Source organism: Chiloscyllium punctatum, chromosome 11 (genome assembly GCF_047496795.1).
Source record: "Chiloscyllium punctatum isolate Juve2018m chromosome 11, sChiPun1.3, whole genome shotgun sequence".
Taxonomy (NCBI): domain Eukaryota; kingdom Metazoa; phylum Chordata; class Chondrichthyes; order Orectolobiformes; family Hemiscylliidae; genus Chiloscyllium; species Chiloscyllium punctatum.
Window position 1 is genome coordinate 71,778,945 of NC_092749.1, and position 16,492 is coordinate 71,795,436.

The 16,492-nt window shown below is 43.8% G+C and overlaps 1 protein-coding gene across 2 annotated transcripts in view; it reads left to right on the forward strand.

Moving 5' to 3' along the window:
• LOC140483094 (uncharacterized) overlaps positions 1–16,492 on the forward strand; it is a 130,384-nt gene that overhangs the window by 72,994 nt on the left and 40,898 nt on the right. For both annotated transcript variants that reach the window (XM_072581032.1, XM_072581033.1), the window contains exon 6: positions 5–84. In XM_072581032.1, the coding sequence (XP_072437133.1) occupies positions 5–84 (80 nt within the window). The remainder of the gene's footprint in view (positions 1–4; positions 85–16,492) is intronic.

Genomic DNA, 16,492 nt, shown 5'->3' on the forward strand with positions numbered 1-16,492 from the left:
GCAGTTGTCCCCAGACCTCGTACTGATCCCATGACAGTGATCAATAAAGGTTTGAAGAACAGACTACAAAACATTATGAAGAGGGTATGAAAAATGCTTTACGTATGGTTTATGAATGAGCCACAAAACCATTGATAGATATTTCCAAATCAGACCAACAATTATGTTGGGAAAAAGATTAATCATGATATAATTTGTGTTGGCATAGAGGTTCAAATAACATCAGTATGTATTGAGAACTAGTATTATAAAACAATAATTTACAAATATTAACAGCATAAATATACAATATAGTTATGTTTGTACAAACTTAGACACATTGTAATTAGAGATGAGGAAAATTAAACTTGGGCAAAACTAATACTCTTGGTTCTCCAAATTGACAATTGTACAGCTCTTGCACATATTTGGAGTGAATTCTGCCAGAAGCCATATTGATGAGGATATTAGCCTGTACAAAGTGTATAGAAAGTGGATGAACAAGCATGTATCAACCAACATACAACACTGCAGCTATGCCATTTAGGAGCTGAAGTCTGCAGTTAATGCTGTCTTAGCCGTACTCAGCTTAGGAGGTGAGGCAATTGGAAGGATTCTTACTGGTACTATTTAATGTGATCATCAGCTACTGAATAGGTTAGCTGCTAGCTGATTGTTTTGGCTGTTGTTTCAATTCTGTCAATTTTACAGCATTTTGCATTCGTTTTAAATTACATCATCTACAAGGAGTGGAGTGGTAAATGATGAAAGAGTTTTCATGACTTCAAGGTTTGGCACAAATCAACTGATTGCATGAATGGTTGCAGTACTCTCACAGGAATAAGAAACAGAGATCATACAGAACTGGGAGCAAGCTGTGAGAAAGGGAGGAGGAGAAGCAGGTGAACAGCTATCAGCAGGACCATAACCAAGGGTTAAGGGAACAATGCTCCTATTTGAATCGCAGTAAATAACTAGATGTGAGATATCTTCCTTTCAATAAAGATCATGATTTGGATTTACTGGTGTTGGACTGGGGTGTACAAAGTTAAAACTCACACAACACCAGGTTATAGTCCAACAGGTTTAATTGGAAGCACACTAGCTTTCGGAGCGACGCTCCTTCATCAGGTGGTTGTGGAGGAAACCAAGCAAAGGCTATGGCAACGGATGAATGGGCACTGCACAACAATCAACAGACAGGAGGGTTCCCTCCCAGTTGGGGAACACTTCAGCGGTCCAGGACATTTGACCTCAGACCTTCGGGTGACCATCCTCCAAGGCGGACTTTGGGACAGGCAACAGCGAAAAGTGGCCGAGCAGAGGCTGATAGCTAAGCCCCATACCTATAGGGAGGGCCTCAACTGGGACCTGGGGTTCATGTCACAATACAGGTGACCAACATTGCACTATACACATGCAGACACACCTACACACACACACACACACACACACACACAGGCACTCCTATATACACACACACAGGCACTCCTATATACACACACACAGGCACTCCTATACACACACACACACACACAGAGGCACTCCTATACACACACATACACATGGACACACATATACACAGACATGCACACGGACACTCACACACACCCTTACAGACACACACACTCCCACATGATCCTCTCAGAGACTTAGGCCACTCTACACTCACGCACACACATATACACTCTCTCTCACAGACTTAAGACACTCTATACTCACATACACACACATATACATTCTCTCGCATACTCACAACCCCCCAACCCAGACAGACAGACAGAGACACACACACACACACACACACACAAAGACCCACATGCACTCCTATATACACACATAAGTTACACAACACCAGTTATGTTACCAGTTACCAGTTACATAACTTATGACTTTGTCTGTCCCAGTCTAATGCTAGCACCTCCACAACCTTATTGCAAGTTAAAAATCACACAACACCAGGTTATAGTCCAACACTAGAGGATAGTAATAGCATTTCAAAACAGATTTATTTGAAATCACAAACAGGTGCAGTCCTGATGAAAGAGCAGTACTTCGAAAGCTTGTGATTTCTGACTTTTTCAATAAGGACATCTTGAAGGCATAAATAAAACAAAATGAATGAATTAATGGCACAAGTACAATTTAATGGGAATGATCGTACAGGTATTGTAGAGACATCACTATGAGGAGACTGAAGTTAGGAACTAAATATTCAGGGGTATGTGACCATTTGAAAGGATAGACAGAGGTGGCTTTGTTAGTATAAGATGAAAATATTACATGAGCAAGAAATGATTTGGATTAGATAATGTATTATCCATATAGGTGGAGGTAAGAGGTAAAAAGGGGAATAAGACAGTGGTGGGAGTAGTCTATAAGACACTAACAGTAGCTGTTTCTGTTGTAAGAGAATAAATCAGGAGATAAAAGTTGAACCTAATTATGAGTTTAATCTTCATGTGGCTGGGAAAATCAAGTTGCAGAAGTAGCCACAAGGAAGAATTCATAGGGTGTATACGGAATAGTTTCCAAGTCACTATGTTGTGGATCCAATCCGAGATCTGGCTGTTTTGGAATTGGTGATGTGTATTAAAGTGGGTTTAATGAACTACCTCTAAATAAAGTATTGTCCATGGAGCAGTGGCCATAACATGGTAGAACTTAACATTTAGTTTGACAGTGTGAAATTTGGGTCAGAAACAAGAGTGTTAAATTTAAACACAGATACATACATGGGAATGATAGCGGAGTTGACTGGAGTAGACTGGGAATGGAGTTTAGCAGAAAAGATAGCTGATGAATTTTTTTTTTAAAGAGTTCATGGTTGACAGCAAGAATGTGTCCCATTGAGTAAAAAAGATTCTTGGAAGGGGTTAACCAGGGAAGTTAAACAAGTATCAAATTGAAAAAAAAATGTAGCAATGATTACTGGTAAATCAGAGGTTTGGGAAAGTTTTGGGAAAGCCATTTAGAGAATGAGGCTGGGGAAAAAAATAATGGGGAGCCAGAAGGAATTGAACAAATACTTTGCATCCTTCTTAATGTTAGAGGATAGTAACAGCATTTCAAAAATGTTAGTTAACCAAGGGACTAAAAGAGGAAAGGAAATAAACACAATTACTGTTACTAGAGAAAAGAGTACTTTGAAAATTAATGACGCTAAAGACTGACAAGTCTCCTGGACCTGATGGGTTTTATTCTACGATTTTAAAGGAAATAGTTGCAGAAATAGTGGATGCACTGATAGTAATGTTTCAAGAATCCTTGGCATCTGGAAAAGTCCCAGAGGATTAGAAAACTGTTGGTGTAATAATGTATTCAAGAGGGGAAAGTGACAAAACAAAAGTTAACTATAGGCCAATTAGTTTAACTTCTGTCATTGGGAAACTGTTGGAGTCCATTTTAAGGAATATAATAACAGGACATTTAGAAATAAATAATAGAATCAAGCAGAGTCAATATGGCTTCATGAAGATGGAACAAACACACTTTGAGTGTAGGAGTTGGAATATTATGTTGAGATTGTAAAGGAGGTTGGGGAGGCCTCTTCTGGAGTACTGTGTCCAGTTCTGGTTGCCCTATTATGGGAAGGATATTATTAATCTGGAGAGGGTTCAGAAGAGATTTACAGGGTGTTGCTGGGTATGGAGGGTTTGAGTTATAAGGAGAGGCTGGTAAGCTAGGACCTTTTTCACTGGAGTGTAGGAGGTGACCTTTTGACGTTTATAAAATTATGAGGAGTATGGATGATAGTGGTTGTAAGTTTGGAACGTACTATCTTTGATCTTTGGTGAATTTCTGTAATGCATATTGTACATAGTCCACATTGCTACTGTTGAATATCGGTGTGGATGGGAGGGTGTAGATGTGGTCTAAGTCAATTAGACTGCTTTGTCTGGATGGTATCAAGTTTCTTCAGTGTTGCTGGAGCTGCACATGTTCAGGCAAATGGGGAGTATTCCATCACACCCCTGACTTGTGCCTTACAGGTGGAAGACAGACTTTGGGTAGTCAGGAGGTGAATTCCTCAGTGCAAGATTCCTAGCTCTAACCTGTTCTTGTAACCACTGTATTTACATGGTTAGTATATTTCACTTTCTGTCAATGGTAATCCAAGATGTTGACAGTTGGGGTTCAGTAATCATAATGTCATTGACTGTCAAAGGGTAATGGTTCGATAATCTCTTATTGGAGATGGTCATTACTGGCATGAATGTTATTTGAAATTTATCAGCCCTAGCCTGGATGTTATTCAGTTCTGGTTGCATTTGAACACAGACTGTCAATATATAAGGACATGTGCAGTCACCAGCCAACATCCCCACTTCTGACCTAATAATGAAGAGAAATACTGCAGTGATTGGGACTGAGGTCATTGACCTTCAATAACAACAACCATCTTTCTTTGTGCTAGGTATGATTTCAAGCAATAGAGTGTTTTCACAATCTGTGTTGTCTCCAATTTTGCAAGGGCTCCTTAATTCCAATGCTGCCTTGATGTCAATGAAAGTCACTCCAATGCCATCTCTGGAACTCAGCTCCTTTGTCCATGTTTGGATCAAGGAGGGAGGAATTGGCGGTGCTGAGTCCGAGGGTTGGGACTGAGATAAGGTGGAGGGAGGGGAAATGAGGAGGCTGGAGAAATCTGCGTTCATCCCTTGTGGTTGGAGGGTTCCTAGGCGGAAGATAAGGTGCTCTTCCCTCAGGCGTCGTGTTGCCATGGTCTGGCAATGGAGGAGGCCAAGGACCTGCATGTCCTTGGTGGAGTGGGAGGGAGAATTAAAGTGTTCAGCCACGGGGCGGATGGGTTGGTTGGTGCGGGTGTCTCAGAGGTGTTCTCTGAAACTTGGCGGTGCTGAGTCCGAGGGTTGGGACTGAGATAAGGTGGGAGGAAGGGAAATGAGGAAGCTGGAGAAATCTACATTCATCCCTTGCGGTTGGAGGGTTCTTAGGTGGAAGATGAGGTGCTCTTCCTCCAGGCGTCGTGTTGCCACAGTCTGGCGATGGAGGAGGCAACACTTTAACTCCCCCTCCCACTCCGCCAAGATTGGCCTCCTCTATCACTAGACCATGGCAACATGACGCCTGGAGGAAAAGCGCCTCATCTTCCACCTAGGAACCCTCCAACCGCAAGGGATGAACTCAGATTTCTCCAGTTTCCTCATTTCCCCTCCCCTCACCTTATCTCAGTCCAACCCTCGGACTCAGCACCGCCTTCTTGACCTGCAATCTTCTTCCTGACCTCTCTGCCCTCACCCCCTCTCCGGCCTATCACCCTCACCTTAGCCTCCTTCCACCTATCACATTCCCAAAGCCCCTCCCCCAAGTCCCTCCTCCCTACCTTTTATCTTAGCCTGCTTGGCCCACCTTCCTCATTCCTGAAGAAGGGCTTATGCCCGAAACATCGATTCTCCTGCTCCTTGGATGCTGCCTGACCTGCTGCGCTTTTCCAGCAACACATTTTTCAGCTCATGTTTGGATCAAGGCCGCAATGTGGTCAAGAGTTAAGTGGCCCTAGAGGAACCAAACTGAATGACAGTGCCTTTGCCTGTCCTAGTTCTTCTGTATAGACCTTGAAGGATGGACAGTGGAGTTACTGACTTTCTTTGAAAATGTTTGTAGGTGACCTTGGAAGATGATCTTGATTAGCAAGACATTTTATGCTCAGTAGTTTTATATTCAGTTGAGATGCCTTTGTTCCCTCAAACGGTGATTACATTTGCGCACCACTTTTGCCACTCTGCCAATGCTCTTGCTGTTGCCAGTTATCCCTGAGGTGGCACATACCTTAGCCTGGCCTTCCATTTTCTTCTTGTGCCACAGCTGAAGGTTAGGAGAAAGTGAGGACTGCAGATGCTGGAGATCAGAGCTTAAAAATGTGTTGCTGGAAAAGCGCAGCAGGTCAGGCTGCATCAAAGGAACAGGAGAATCGACTTTTCGGGCATAAGCCCTTCTTCAGGAATGATTCTCTTGTTCCTTTGATGCTGCCTGACCTGCTGCGCTTTTCCAGCAATACAGCTGAAGGTTGGCTGCTAAGGTTGTGCAGCATCCAAAGAGGGAAGATTTGGAAGACCCAAAAGAATGGACACCGGATCTAACTTAACCTCAGTTCCCCAAACCTCTTCCAACACACTCACTATGGCATCCCAATTACTGCAAATCTTGCGGCATGACCACAAGCAATGAGTGAGAGTGCCCACATCCATTTTACACTTAGGGCACATTGGGGACACTCTTGTCTTAAATTTTGCAAGCCATTCCGGTGCCAAGTGAGCCCTATGGAGTACCTTCAGTTGAATAGCCTGGGTCCTATTGCAAATTGAGATCTTCCTCACATTTTCCCAGATATCCTCCCACATGTCTGATGAGATCTCCACCCCCAATTCTTGAGTCCAGGTCCTGCATAGCCACTCAATGTCTTTCGAAACATTACTTCCTAATAAGTGATAGAGGGTGCTAACCGAGAGGGCACTCCTCAACCACAGCACTCTCCTCTCTGTATCTGACTTGTAGGGACTAACCATTAATGTAGTCTTTTTTTGTATGAAGTCTCTAACCTGGAAGTAATGAAAGAGATCTCTCCTACGTAGCTCAAATTTCTGACTCAGCTGCTTGAAGGACGTCATGACCTCCCATCAAATAGATCTCCCAACAGGAGATTCCTCTGGAATCCCAGAACATACAGCCAGAGTCCATCGATCCCGGCTGGAATCCCAATATTCCCACTATCGGAGTGAAAGAGGAAGTTTTTTTGTAAATTGCCCTCGCCCTGCCACATCATTCTCCAAGCTTTAACTGTGCTTAGGACAATTGGGTTTCTGTAGTGGTTCACAACAATTCTCATCTTGTCCATAAACAACAAATTAATGAGGGGACATTTTGTTTTGGAGGTCTCAATGTCCAACGAGATTGATCACGGGTCCTGACAGGTCCATTCAGCCATTTAGGATAGTAAAGGGCTCAATTGGTATTTCTTAAAGTCTGGAAAATCTAAACGCCCTCTTTCCTGCGGAAGCTGCAATTTATTCAGCTTAATAAGAGGCTGCCTATGATGCCAGATAAAAGATCCAAGTCAAATGTAAAGCCTGCATAGTGCTTGCCTTGGCAGCAACTATGGGAGCATTTGCATGGGATATAATAAGCGAGAAAGAACATTCATTTTGACCAGAGCTGTTCTGCCCAAGCAAGAAATCGGAAGATCCTGCCTTATCTTCTCTAACAAAGGTCCTGCCTTATCTTCTCTAACAACTGCACATAGTTGGCTTTATATAGTTGATCGAAGACAGGGGTGATAAAAACACCTAAATACAGAAACCCCCCCCGTAACCACCGGAAAGGGAAATGGGTTTCACCACCAAAATTGGACATCCTAGTAAAGTCCCCAACAGGCATGGCCTCCGATTTCATGAAATTAATTTTATACTCTGAAAACAAACCAAATAGATTAATCACTTGTATTAAGTGATGTCATTGGATCAGTTAAAAAGAGAAAGACATCATCTGCGTAGAGGGTGATTTAATGCCTGCCTGACCCTACCTCCGGGGCAGTTATATTAGGATCTGTCTGGATGGCTTCTGCCAGCGGCTTGATCGCCAATGTAAATGATAGTGACGAGAGAGGGCACTCTTGATGGCAGTCTCTGCCAACACAAAAACTATCTGATGTTATACCATTAGTGAGAACTGCTGCTTTCGGATCACTATACAGCACTACCACCCATTTGGCAAAAACCCCTCCAAGACTAAACCGTTCCAGGACATAAAAAGAGGTACGGCCACTCCACCTGATCAAACGTTTTCTCTGCATCTAGGGAGACTACCAAACCCGGGATCATTCTTTGCTGGCATATTTGGACCATATTTGGTACTCTTCTAATATTGTTGGTAGGCCTATGACCCTCAATAAAACCTGTCTGGTCCTCCTTTACAACAAAAGACAAATACCCTCTCCAGCCCTAATGCCAGTATTTTTGACAGGATTTTAAAATCCATGTTCAGTAACAATATGGGCCTATACGAAGTGCAATCCTCTAGGGCTTTCCTTTTCTTAAGAATAAGAGAAATATTTACTTCTCTCAAAGAAGATGGGAGGCAGTCCTGACTGAATGAGTAATTGTACATATCCAAGAGTGGCCCGGCCAGCTTGTCTATAAACTCCTTATAAAACACTTTGAAATCCATCTGGGCTGGGCGCTTTACCACTCTGGAGCAGCCTCACTGCCCCCTGTATTTCCTGAATTGTCAGGGGGGCATTCAGAAAGGATGCCTGCTCTGAGGTTACACCTAGAAGATCCAGGGTCTTAAAAAAGGATTCCATCTTCATCATTCTGTCCTCTCAGCCCTCCGAACAGTATAGCTCAAAATAAAACTTGCTAAATGCTGCGTTAATCTTTTTAGCATTGCAAGTAAAAGTACCAGCACTCTCTCTGATGGATATCATAGATTGGGGGGGGGCACTCTTCTTTCTGGCCAAGTACGCTAGGTATCGATCTGGTTTATTCACCATACGCAAATAATCTCTGTTTTGCAAAAGAGATATCCCTCTTTGCTGTCTGGGTGACTGCAGCATTCAAAGTAGCCCTAAGGGCTGTATTCCGCTGCAATTAAATTACAGATGGTCTGTTGAAGTGTGCCAACTCAGCTGCCTTCAGGCAAGCCTCAAACAAACGTTGCTGTTCTCACCTCTGCCGCTTCCGGATCGCAGAGTAAGAAATAATCAAACCTTGTGCATAGGCCTCGGCAGTCTCCCACAGCACCGATGTATTACTGGCCGTACCTTAATTAATATCCCAAAATATTTTAAACTCCTGTGAAAAATACTCTATAAACTAGCTACCTTTCAGGAGGAAAGGGTCCGTGCGACAGTGTTGGGAGCCGGTCCCGCACCAACAGCCTTGATCTCCATGTACACTGCCGCATGATCAAATGCTATGTTCCCTATTCTGCAAGACAACACCAAATTCAAAAAGGTCAATGGGACAAAAAAAATGTCAATTCTAGTATAGCACTTATGTGGATTAGAAAAAAAGGTAAAATCTCTACCCTCAGGCTGAAGACCTTTCCACACGTCCACCAACCCCAGCTCCCTGTTCAGGTCCACCAACTGTCTGGATTGTGGGGACATACCCACAAGACCCCGGGGCATCCTGTCCACCTTGGGGTCAATAACGTGATTAAAGTCTCCCCCTGTAATTGTATGACGTGCCCCAAGGGTCATCAATATAGAAAGTGCATCAGTTAAGAATTTAAGAGGATGTGCTCGGGTGGGGGTGAGGTGGTGTGTAGTTGGCAATATACATTCAGAATCCCATGTTCCTCTCCATGTATTAAAGCTTTAAAAATTATGAATCGCCCACACTCATCCTTAATTTGGCCTAGCATTTGAAATGGGAGGTTTTTCCGGATGAGAATAGCAACTCCTCCACTTTTCAAATTATAGGATGAGAAAAACACCCTGGCTGGAATACCAACATTCCCACTATGGGAGTGAAAGGGAAAGTTTTTTTGTAAATTGCCCTAGCCCTGCCGCATCATTCTCCATGCTTTAACTGTGTTTAGGACAATCGGATTTCTGCAGTGGTCCATAACAGTTCACATCTTGGCTGAATCCTCCCTGTTGCAACTTCAAATGCCTCTTATTGGTTAAATGTGTTTCTTGTAATAAGGCTATATTGACCCTCTCTTTTCTAAGGCTTGACAGTATCTTTTCTCTCTTAATTGGTGAATGACTCCCCTTATCATTCCAGGTGCATTATTTAAATGAATGGCTAGCCATGATTGTCTGAAACAGTCCATGACCCCCCCGGGAGGAAGAACCCCACTCATTGCTGAGTGAAAATCATAAATAGTTCATATAAGTTTAAAAATGCAACTCCCAAAACTACCAAATCAAAACTTCTAACAGCTATTTCTACAACATACCAACATAAAACATAAATGAAAGGAGATTTTCCCCCTTGTGCACAGGGAGGCACTCATACCACCCATTAGCCACACCATGACTCCTTCTACCTGAAGCTATGCCCCTGCCCAGACAACACCAAGTAAGAAAACAAAACCACATCTTATAACAAAAAAGTTAAAAGTGGGCACTCAATCTGTCCCCTCCATACTGTAACCGTAGAACAAAGAAAAGACATAGAAACTCTCCCCACTTCCTCCCACTGCCACCTCCCCCATCCCAAACCCGAAAAGAAAAATAAGAAAAGAAAACCCAGGAAAACAAAGGATGATGGGAACGGAGAGAGAAGGCAGAGGAGAGGAAAAAAAGGAAGTAATTATGACCCTGACACATATTAAAAAAAAGACCAACCCCCAACAACCAAGTAAATCAGGCAAATTACAGAGACAAAAAACCAGAATAAACATGATTATTCAAGCCAGTCAGTCTATTTTAAAGCATCCAAGAAGACATTTGCCTTTTCCAGTGAATCAAAATTGAACACGGACCCTCTGTGGCTGAAATGCAGTATCACCGGATATCTGATGGAATACTGAATATTCAAGTCCCTCAGCTGCCTTTTTACCTCAAAAAAAGGCCTTCTTCTTGCGAATCACGACCGGAGAGAAGTCCTGGAAAAGCATCATTTGTGATCCTTTATATATCAGAGCCTGAGGATCCTTCCCCAGTGCTCTCGGGGCTTCCAGCAGCATTTGCTTATCTCTGTAGTGCTGGGAGTCGCACTAGGACCGGGTGGGGGCACTGGTCCGATTCGGGCCTGCGTACTGTGACCCAGTGTGCCTGCTCGACCCACATCTGCCTTATCTCGACTTCCAGCCTCAGAAACTGCGGGGTTACTGCTCCGAGAAGCTGACAAGCTGACCTTCATCATCCCGTTCAGGAAGCCCTACCAAATGGATGTTCTTCTGACGAGCTGCTCCGCCAAGGCTTGCATTCACCTTTCCAGGGCCTGAACCTGACCTGCCGAGGATTCCACCGCAGTCTTGGAAGCTGTGGCCAGTTGCTCTGCCTTTCTGACACACTGCAGCGTGACCAAGATTGATTCAAGCCTTGCCCAGGTCTCCTCCATCAACGAATCAATCTTCTCTTGGAGTTTCACAGACTTGAGATCAGGCTGTGCTCTATCAGTGAGTCCCCTGGGGCAGTCGCGGAGGCAGACGCTACGGCCATGGGTGTGTCCATTGTTGCGGGGATGGGAGGTCCCTGCCTGATGCAATCCTCGTGCTCCCTTCCATTTGGTCATTTTCTTAACAATTTAAACTGATAGTAGATAGTTCTAGGGGTCAAGAAATGGTTATTTCCAGCACATTAAGTAGTAAAGGGAGGGTGAGTGCCCCACTTTGTCTGGATTCTGGTGCAGAGCTCAGCAAAGCAGACCTACTGGGTCGCCACCGTCTTGAATCTCCAGACGGTCATTTTAACACAGCGTCCTGCTCGCATGTCCACGTGTCTGTCCTGGACATGCTGTGATGTTCCAGAGGATTACAACACAAACTGGAGGAGCAACATCTCACCTTCAAACTGGGCAGTTTATAACCTTCTGGGCTCAACATTGAGTTCAACACCTTCAAATTGTGAACCAATTCCTTCCCTTTCTTTTACCTTTGCTTGTTACATTCTCTGTCACCCTATCTCTTGTCCCCCCAACCCAGTGGGACTGTCTGTTCTTTCCAGTCTGGCAATTAGACACACCATTGTTCTCCTGTTCTCACATTCCGATCACTTAATCTGAACTGTCAACATCTTTTCTCTCCCTCGCACTCCATACCCCTCTGCTCCACTATTGAATAAATGCTGTCCCCTCCATTTCAGCTCTGATGAAGAGTCATCTGGACTTAGTGTTAGCACGCTTTCTCTCTGTGGATGCTGCTTGATTAACATTTTTTGTTTTCAGTTCAGATTCCAGCATCTGCAGTCATTTGCTCCTAATGGTGGAGAAGATCTGTTTTATCTGCTAGTATAGGTCACAGGTTTGGAAGGCACTGACAAAGGAGCCTGGGTCAGTTGCTGCAGTGCATCTTGTAGAAGGTCCATACTGCAGAAACAGTATGTTAATGTTGGATGGTCTATTACCGAATGTGGAGAAGGTGAGGACTGCAGAAGCTGGAGATCAGAGTCGAAAAGTGTGGTTCTGGAAAAGCACAACAGCATTCAAGGAGCAGGAGAATCGATGTTTCAGGCATAAGCCCTTCATCAGGAATGTGGCTGAGATGCACCAGGATTGTTTGAACTGGCTGAAACCTAAAGGACATAGCTATTAGATTAAGCCTGTGGCAGGCAAGGCAACTAACAAGAGGGGATAAATGTACTTGGCCAATCCTCACTAATCTACCTGGATCAGATGCCAATGTCCATGACAGTATTGATAGAAGTGACCACTATATGATCTTCTTGGAGACAAAATCTCGCCTTCAGACTAAGGAACTCTGCATCACAACGTGTGGTACCACCACCATGCTAAACTTGATGACACTACAAGACTCGAATACTTGTATACCAAGGCCCACTCTGAGATTCCGAGTATCATTGATGTCAACTTTCCACCATGTGACATTAACAAACAGTTGAAGACACTGTGAAAGCAACATTCTGCCAGTAGTACTGAAGTTCTAGATCTAGCTGCACCCTTAGCTGAACAGTTCCAGTACGTCACAACACGAGCATCTATTCAACATATGGCAGATTGCCTAGGTATATCCTGTGCACATAAGCATGACAAATCCAACTTTGCTGATGACTGTTCTATCAGTCTGCTCCAGTCATCAGCAAAGTGATTGAAAGTGTTTTCGGCAATGCTATTGTACAGCACTTATTTAACAATTACCTGCTGATTGACACTCAATTTGGGCCACTAGGCTCCTGACTTCATTATAGCCTTTGTTCAAAATGGACAAAAAGCTGAATTCCAGAGGTGAAATAAGAACAAGGCAGCACTCAACTGAGTGTGGCATCAAGAAGCCTCAGCAAAACTGGATTCAGTGGGAATCAGAGCGGGGAAAGGTCTCTGCTCATTGGAGTCATATGTTGCGCAAAGGAAGATAGTTATGGTTGTTGGAAGCCGATTATCTGGGAGGAGTTCTCAGGATAGTGATTTTGCCCCAAACGTCTTCAGCTACTTCATCAATGACCTTTCCTTCATCATTAAGTCAGAAATGGGATGTCTGCTCATGACTTCATGATGCTCAGTATCATCAGTCTCTTTTCAAATACAGTAAAACGTGGACAAGATTCCGGCTTAAGTCAATTAAATAGTAAGGAACATTGCATCCCAGGTAATGATCATCGCCAACAAGAGAGAATCCAACCAAAATTACCAATTAAAATACTAGCTGTGTTGGATTAGCTCCCCAAAGGTGTCCATTGCTGGGAAAGCTTTCCAAAGACAGGGTGCCAGATAGACCATCTGCTGCTTCAAGGAGAATTGAAACTAATTTGCATATTCAAAGGCCTAATAAAGACCATTTTACAACTCCTCACTTCTTGGGGAACCTGCCAGCTTCATGGACATTACATCCCAACAGCAACCCAGGGGCTCAGTTTCTTGCCCAAAAGGGAAAGTGTGGACATGGAAGGCCATGGAAGCACCAGCGATTGCACAGGAGCTGTCAACCCTCTGATGTTTTTTACTGTTTCTAATTGGCAATTCATCTAGCCCAGAGATCTTTTACTTCCTCTATAGCACTCACCTCTCCTGGGGCGGAGCTGAGGCTTCAGAGCTTCTGCTTTCTTACTGGGAGCAATACCAGGAGCCTTTTTATTGTAATCAATCTGTTCAGACATGTTATGATCCATTTCCAAGAAAATGGGTCTCGAACCTAGGCCTTCTTGTCTAGAGGTAGGAAGGAACACTAACACTGTGTCACAACGGTCTAGACATTAGTGAAGTGCAGTATAGATTATATGTTCAGAACAAGAAATACAACAGCAGATGGACCATAAGCACCACATAAGCATCTGAATGTGGTAACTTTGGTCTTACCATAAGCACCACAATGACTGAAATCATGTGCCAATCTGCCTTACAACAATAGTAAGTGAAGCCAACTGTTGCAATCAATGGACAAAAGTTTGAAATGGTCAACAAGTTTAGCTGTTTGAATACCACAATTGAGCAGCTCAAGTAATGAAAACCAGAATTATCTTGGTATGTAACAAAAATTTGACTGTGAGCAAAGAGCAGTTAGTCTTTTAGCAAAGCTGAAGGTTGGTCTTGCACTCCTGTGTGTGCTTGGGAGAAATAGACAGCTTACTCCAGCCAAACGACAGCGTTTTCGCATGACTTAGTTATGGAGATTACAGAAGTCAAGGGGCTGAATTTCCCTATTGGTTTTATATGACCAGGTGGCCCAGAATGAATTTTCTCTTGTGATCTGTATTATATATGTGTTTCGGGCGCTGCCCCTTTAAGAGAACCAGTCAGGCGATTCGCAAGGTGGTGAGTTGGGAGGTCAGTCTAGAGCTGGCTGTAGAGGTTCTAAAAATAAAGTGTTCCTGCTCAGAGTTAAACCTGTGCCTCCCTTGTGTATAATTCCTAGTTCCCAGCGAGTTACAAACTTAACAACTGGCAACGACTGTTGATCTGACCCACAAACTGTATGCAAATGCATTTTTTTTTGTTTCTAACTTTTGTGTTCAGCAGAGACATCGCCTGGACTTTAGGAATTTCGGTACAGGATTAAGGAGTTAACATCAAGGGAAGTGGGTGTGAGGGGCCTCAGGTTGCAGACAACGCCAGGAAAGAAGGTACTCACCAGGGAGTGAGAAGGGTGGGTTGCGCTTCAGTGGTTCGGTGTGGACTTGTGGGGCTGAAGGGCCTGTTTCCACACTGTAAGTAATCTAAATCTAAAAAGCGGCAGTCATGAAGGGACTTGGACTGATGGCTGAAGAAGAGTATGTGCCTGGGAGATACCAGAGGCATCATGGTGAGGGCTCATGAGGAGACTTAGGCTGTGGGTGACACCATGGAGGAACAGTGTGCTAATACAGTGGGCGAGGGAGCGACCGACATGGGAATGTTTATCAAGGTGATTGGATCGTTTGATGAAGAGTCAGATTGAACTTCTTACACAAACGCTTTAATTCATTCTTAAAAGTGAACAAAATGGCTGAGGACATCCTAGTACCAGTTTTCTTAATTACCATTTGGAGCAAACGTCCCAATTTTAAGGAGACAGGTACAACCAGAGAAACATGTGAACAAGACATTTCAAATGCTATGCGAAGTGTTAGAAAATTATTTCCCACCCAAGCCACTGATGATCATGGAACAGTTGTGGTTTAATTAATGGGTTCAGCACGAAACAGAGTCCATCGCCCAATTTGTGGCTGCCTTAAAGAAATTAGCAGAACACTGAGAATTCAAAGGATTCCTCCAAGATGCCTTGTGGAACCATTTGGTTTGTGGCCTTTCACACCTGGATTTCAAGGCAGCTTTTAAAATTGCTACCTCGATGGAATTGGCCACCAGTGAAGCAACATAGTTGGCTGTCAACTCCCAGGTGCATCAAACAGTGGAAACTCAGCAAAGTGCAATACCAACCGTAGAGTGCTGCCAATGTGGCAAGAGTGGCCACAAGGAGTAGATATTTTGAACTCAAGAAGCCTAGTGCTGCAGGTGTATGTGAGTGAGTCATATTGCCTGAAATTGCAGGTACAACTCAACAAATAGAAGGAGTGTTTAAAGGAGATGAGTTAAAGTGCAAGGCATAAGGTACATGCTTCCAACCAGGGAGTGGATGGAGTCAGTTGGGTCTGCGGGAGAAGCAGAAGGCCCAGAGACAGTGAAGTTTCTGTTCAACATACTGACAGTATGGGGTGAAGCTGAAGTGTACCCTGGAGGTATATAGGTGATACAGGAGTTTACTGAAGAAGGAAATCAGGAGGGCGAAAAGGGGGCACAAGATAGCTTTGGCTGAGAAGATTAGGGTGATTCTTTAAGTATAATAAAGGAAAAGGAATAATTAGAGAGAGAGAGTAGGACTCCTCAAGGACCAAAGTGGACACGCAGGAGATGGGTGAGGTCCTCAATGAATATTTTCTTCACTGTGTTTACCACAGGGAAAGACATGAAGACTTGGGAAAGTTAATGGTTATATCTTGGGGACAGGGTGAAAGTGAGGACTGCAGATTAGAGTCGACCGTGTGGTGCTGGAAAAGCATAGCAGGTCAGGCAGCATCCAAGGAGAAAGAGAATCGACGTTTCATGCAAAAGTCCTTCATCAGGAAGCCCTGATGAAGGGCTTTTGCCCAAAACATCAATTCAATATGATTAGTAAGTTTGACACTCTCAATATCTTGCGGACAGTCCATATCACAGTAGAGGAGGTGTTGGATATATTAGAATGTATGAAAGTGGATAAATCTCCTGGTCCTGACCAGACATATCCAAGAACACCGCAAAAGGCTAGAGAAGAAATTGTGGGGGCCCTGGCAGATATTTTGCACCATCATTAGCTATGGATGAGGTCCTGGAAGACTGGAGGGTAGCAAAGGTTGTGCCCTGATTTAAGAAGGGCTGCAAAGAGAAACCTGGGAACTATGGACCAGTAA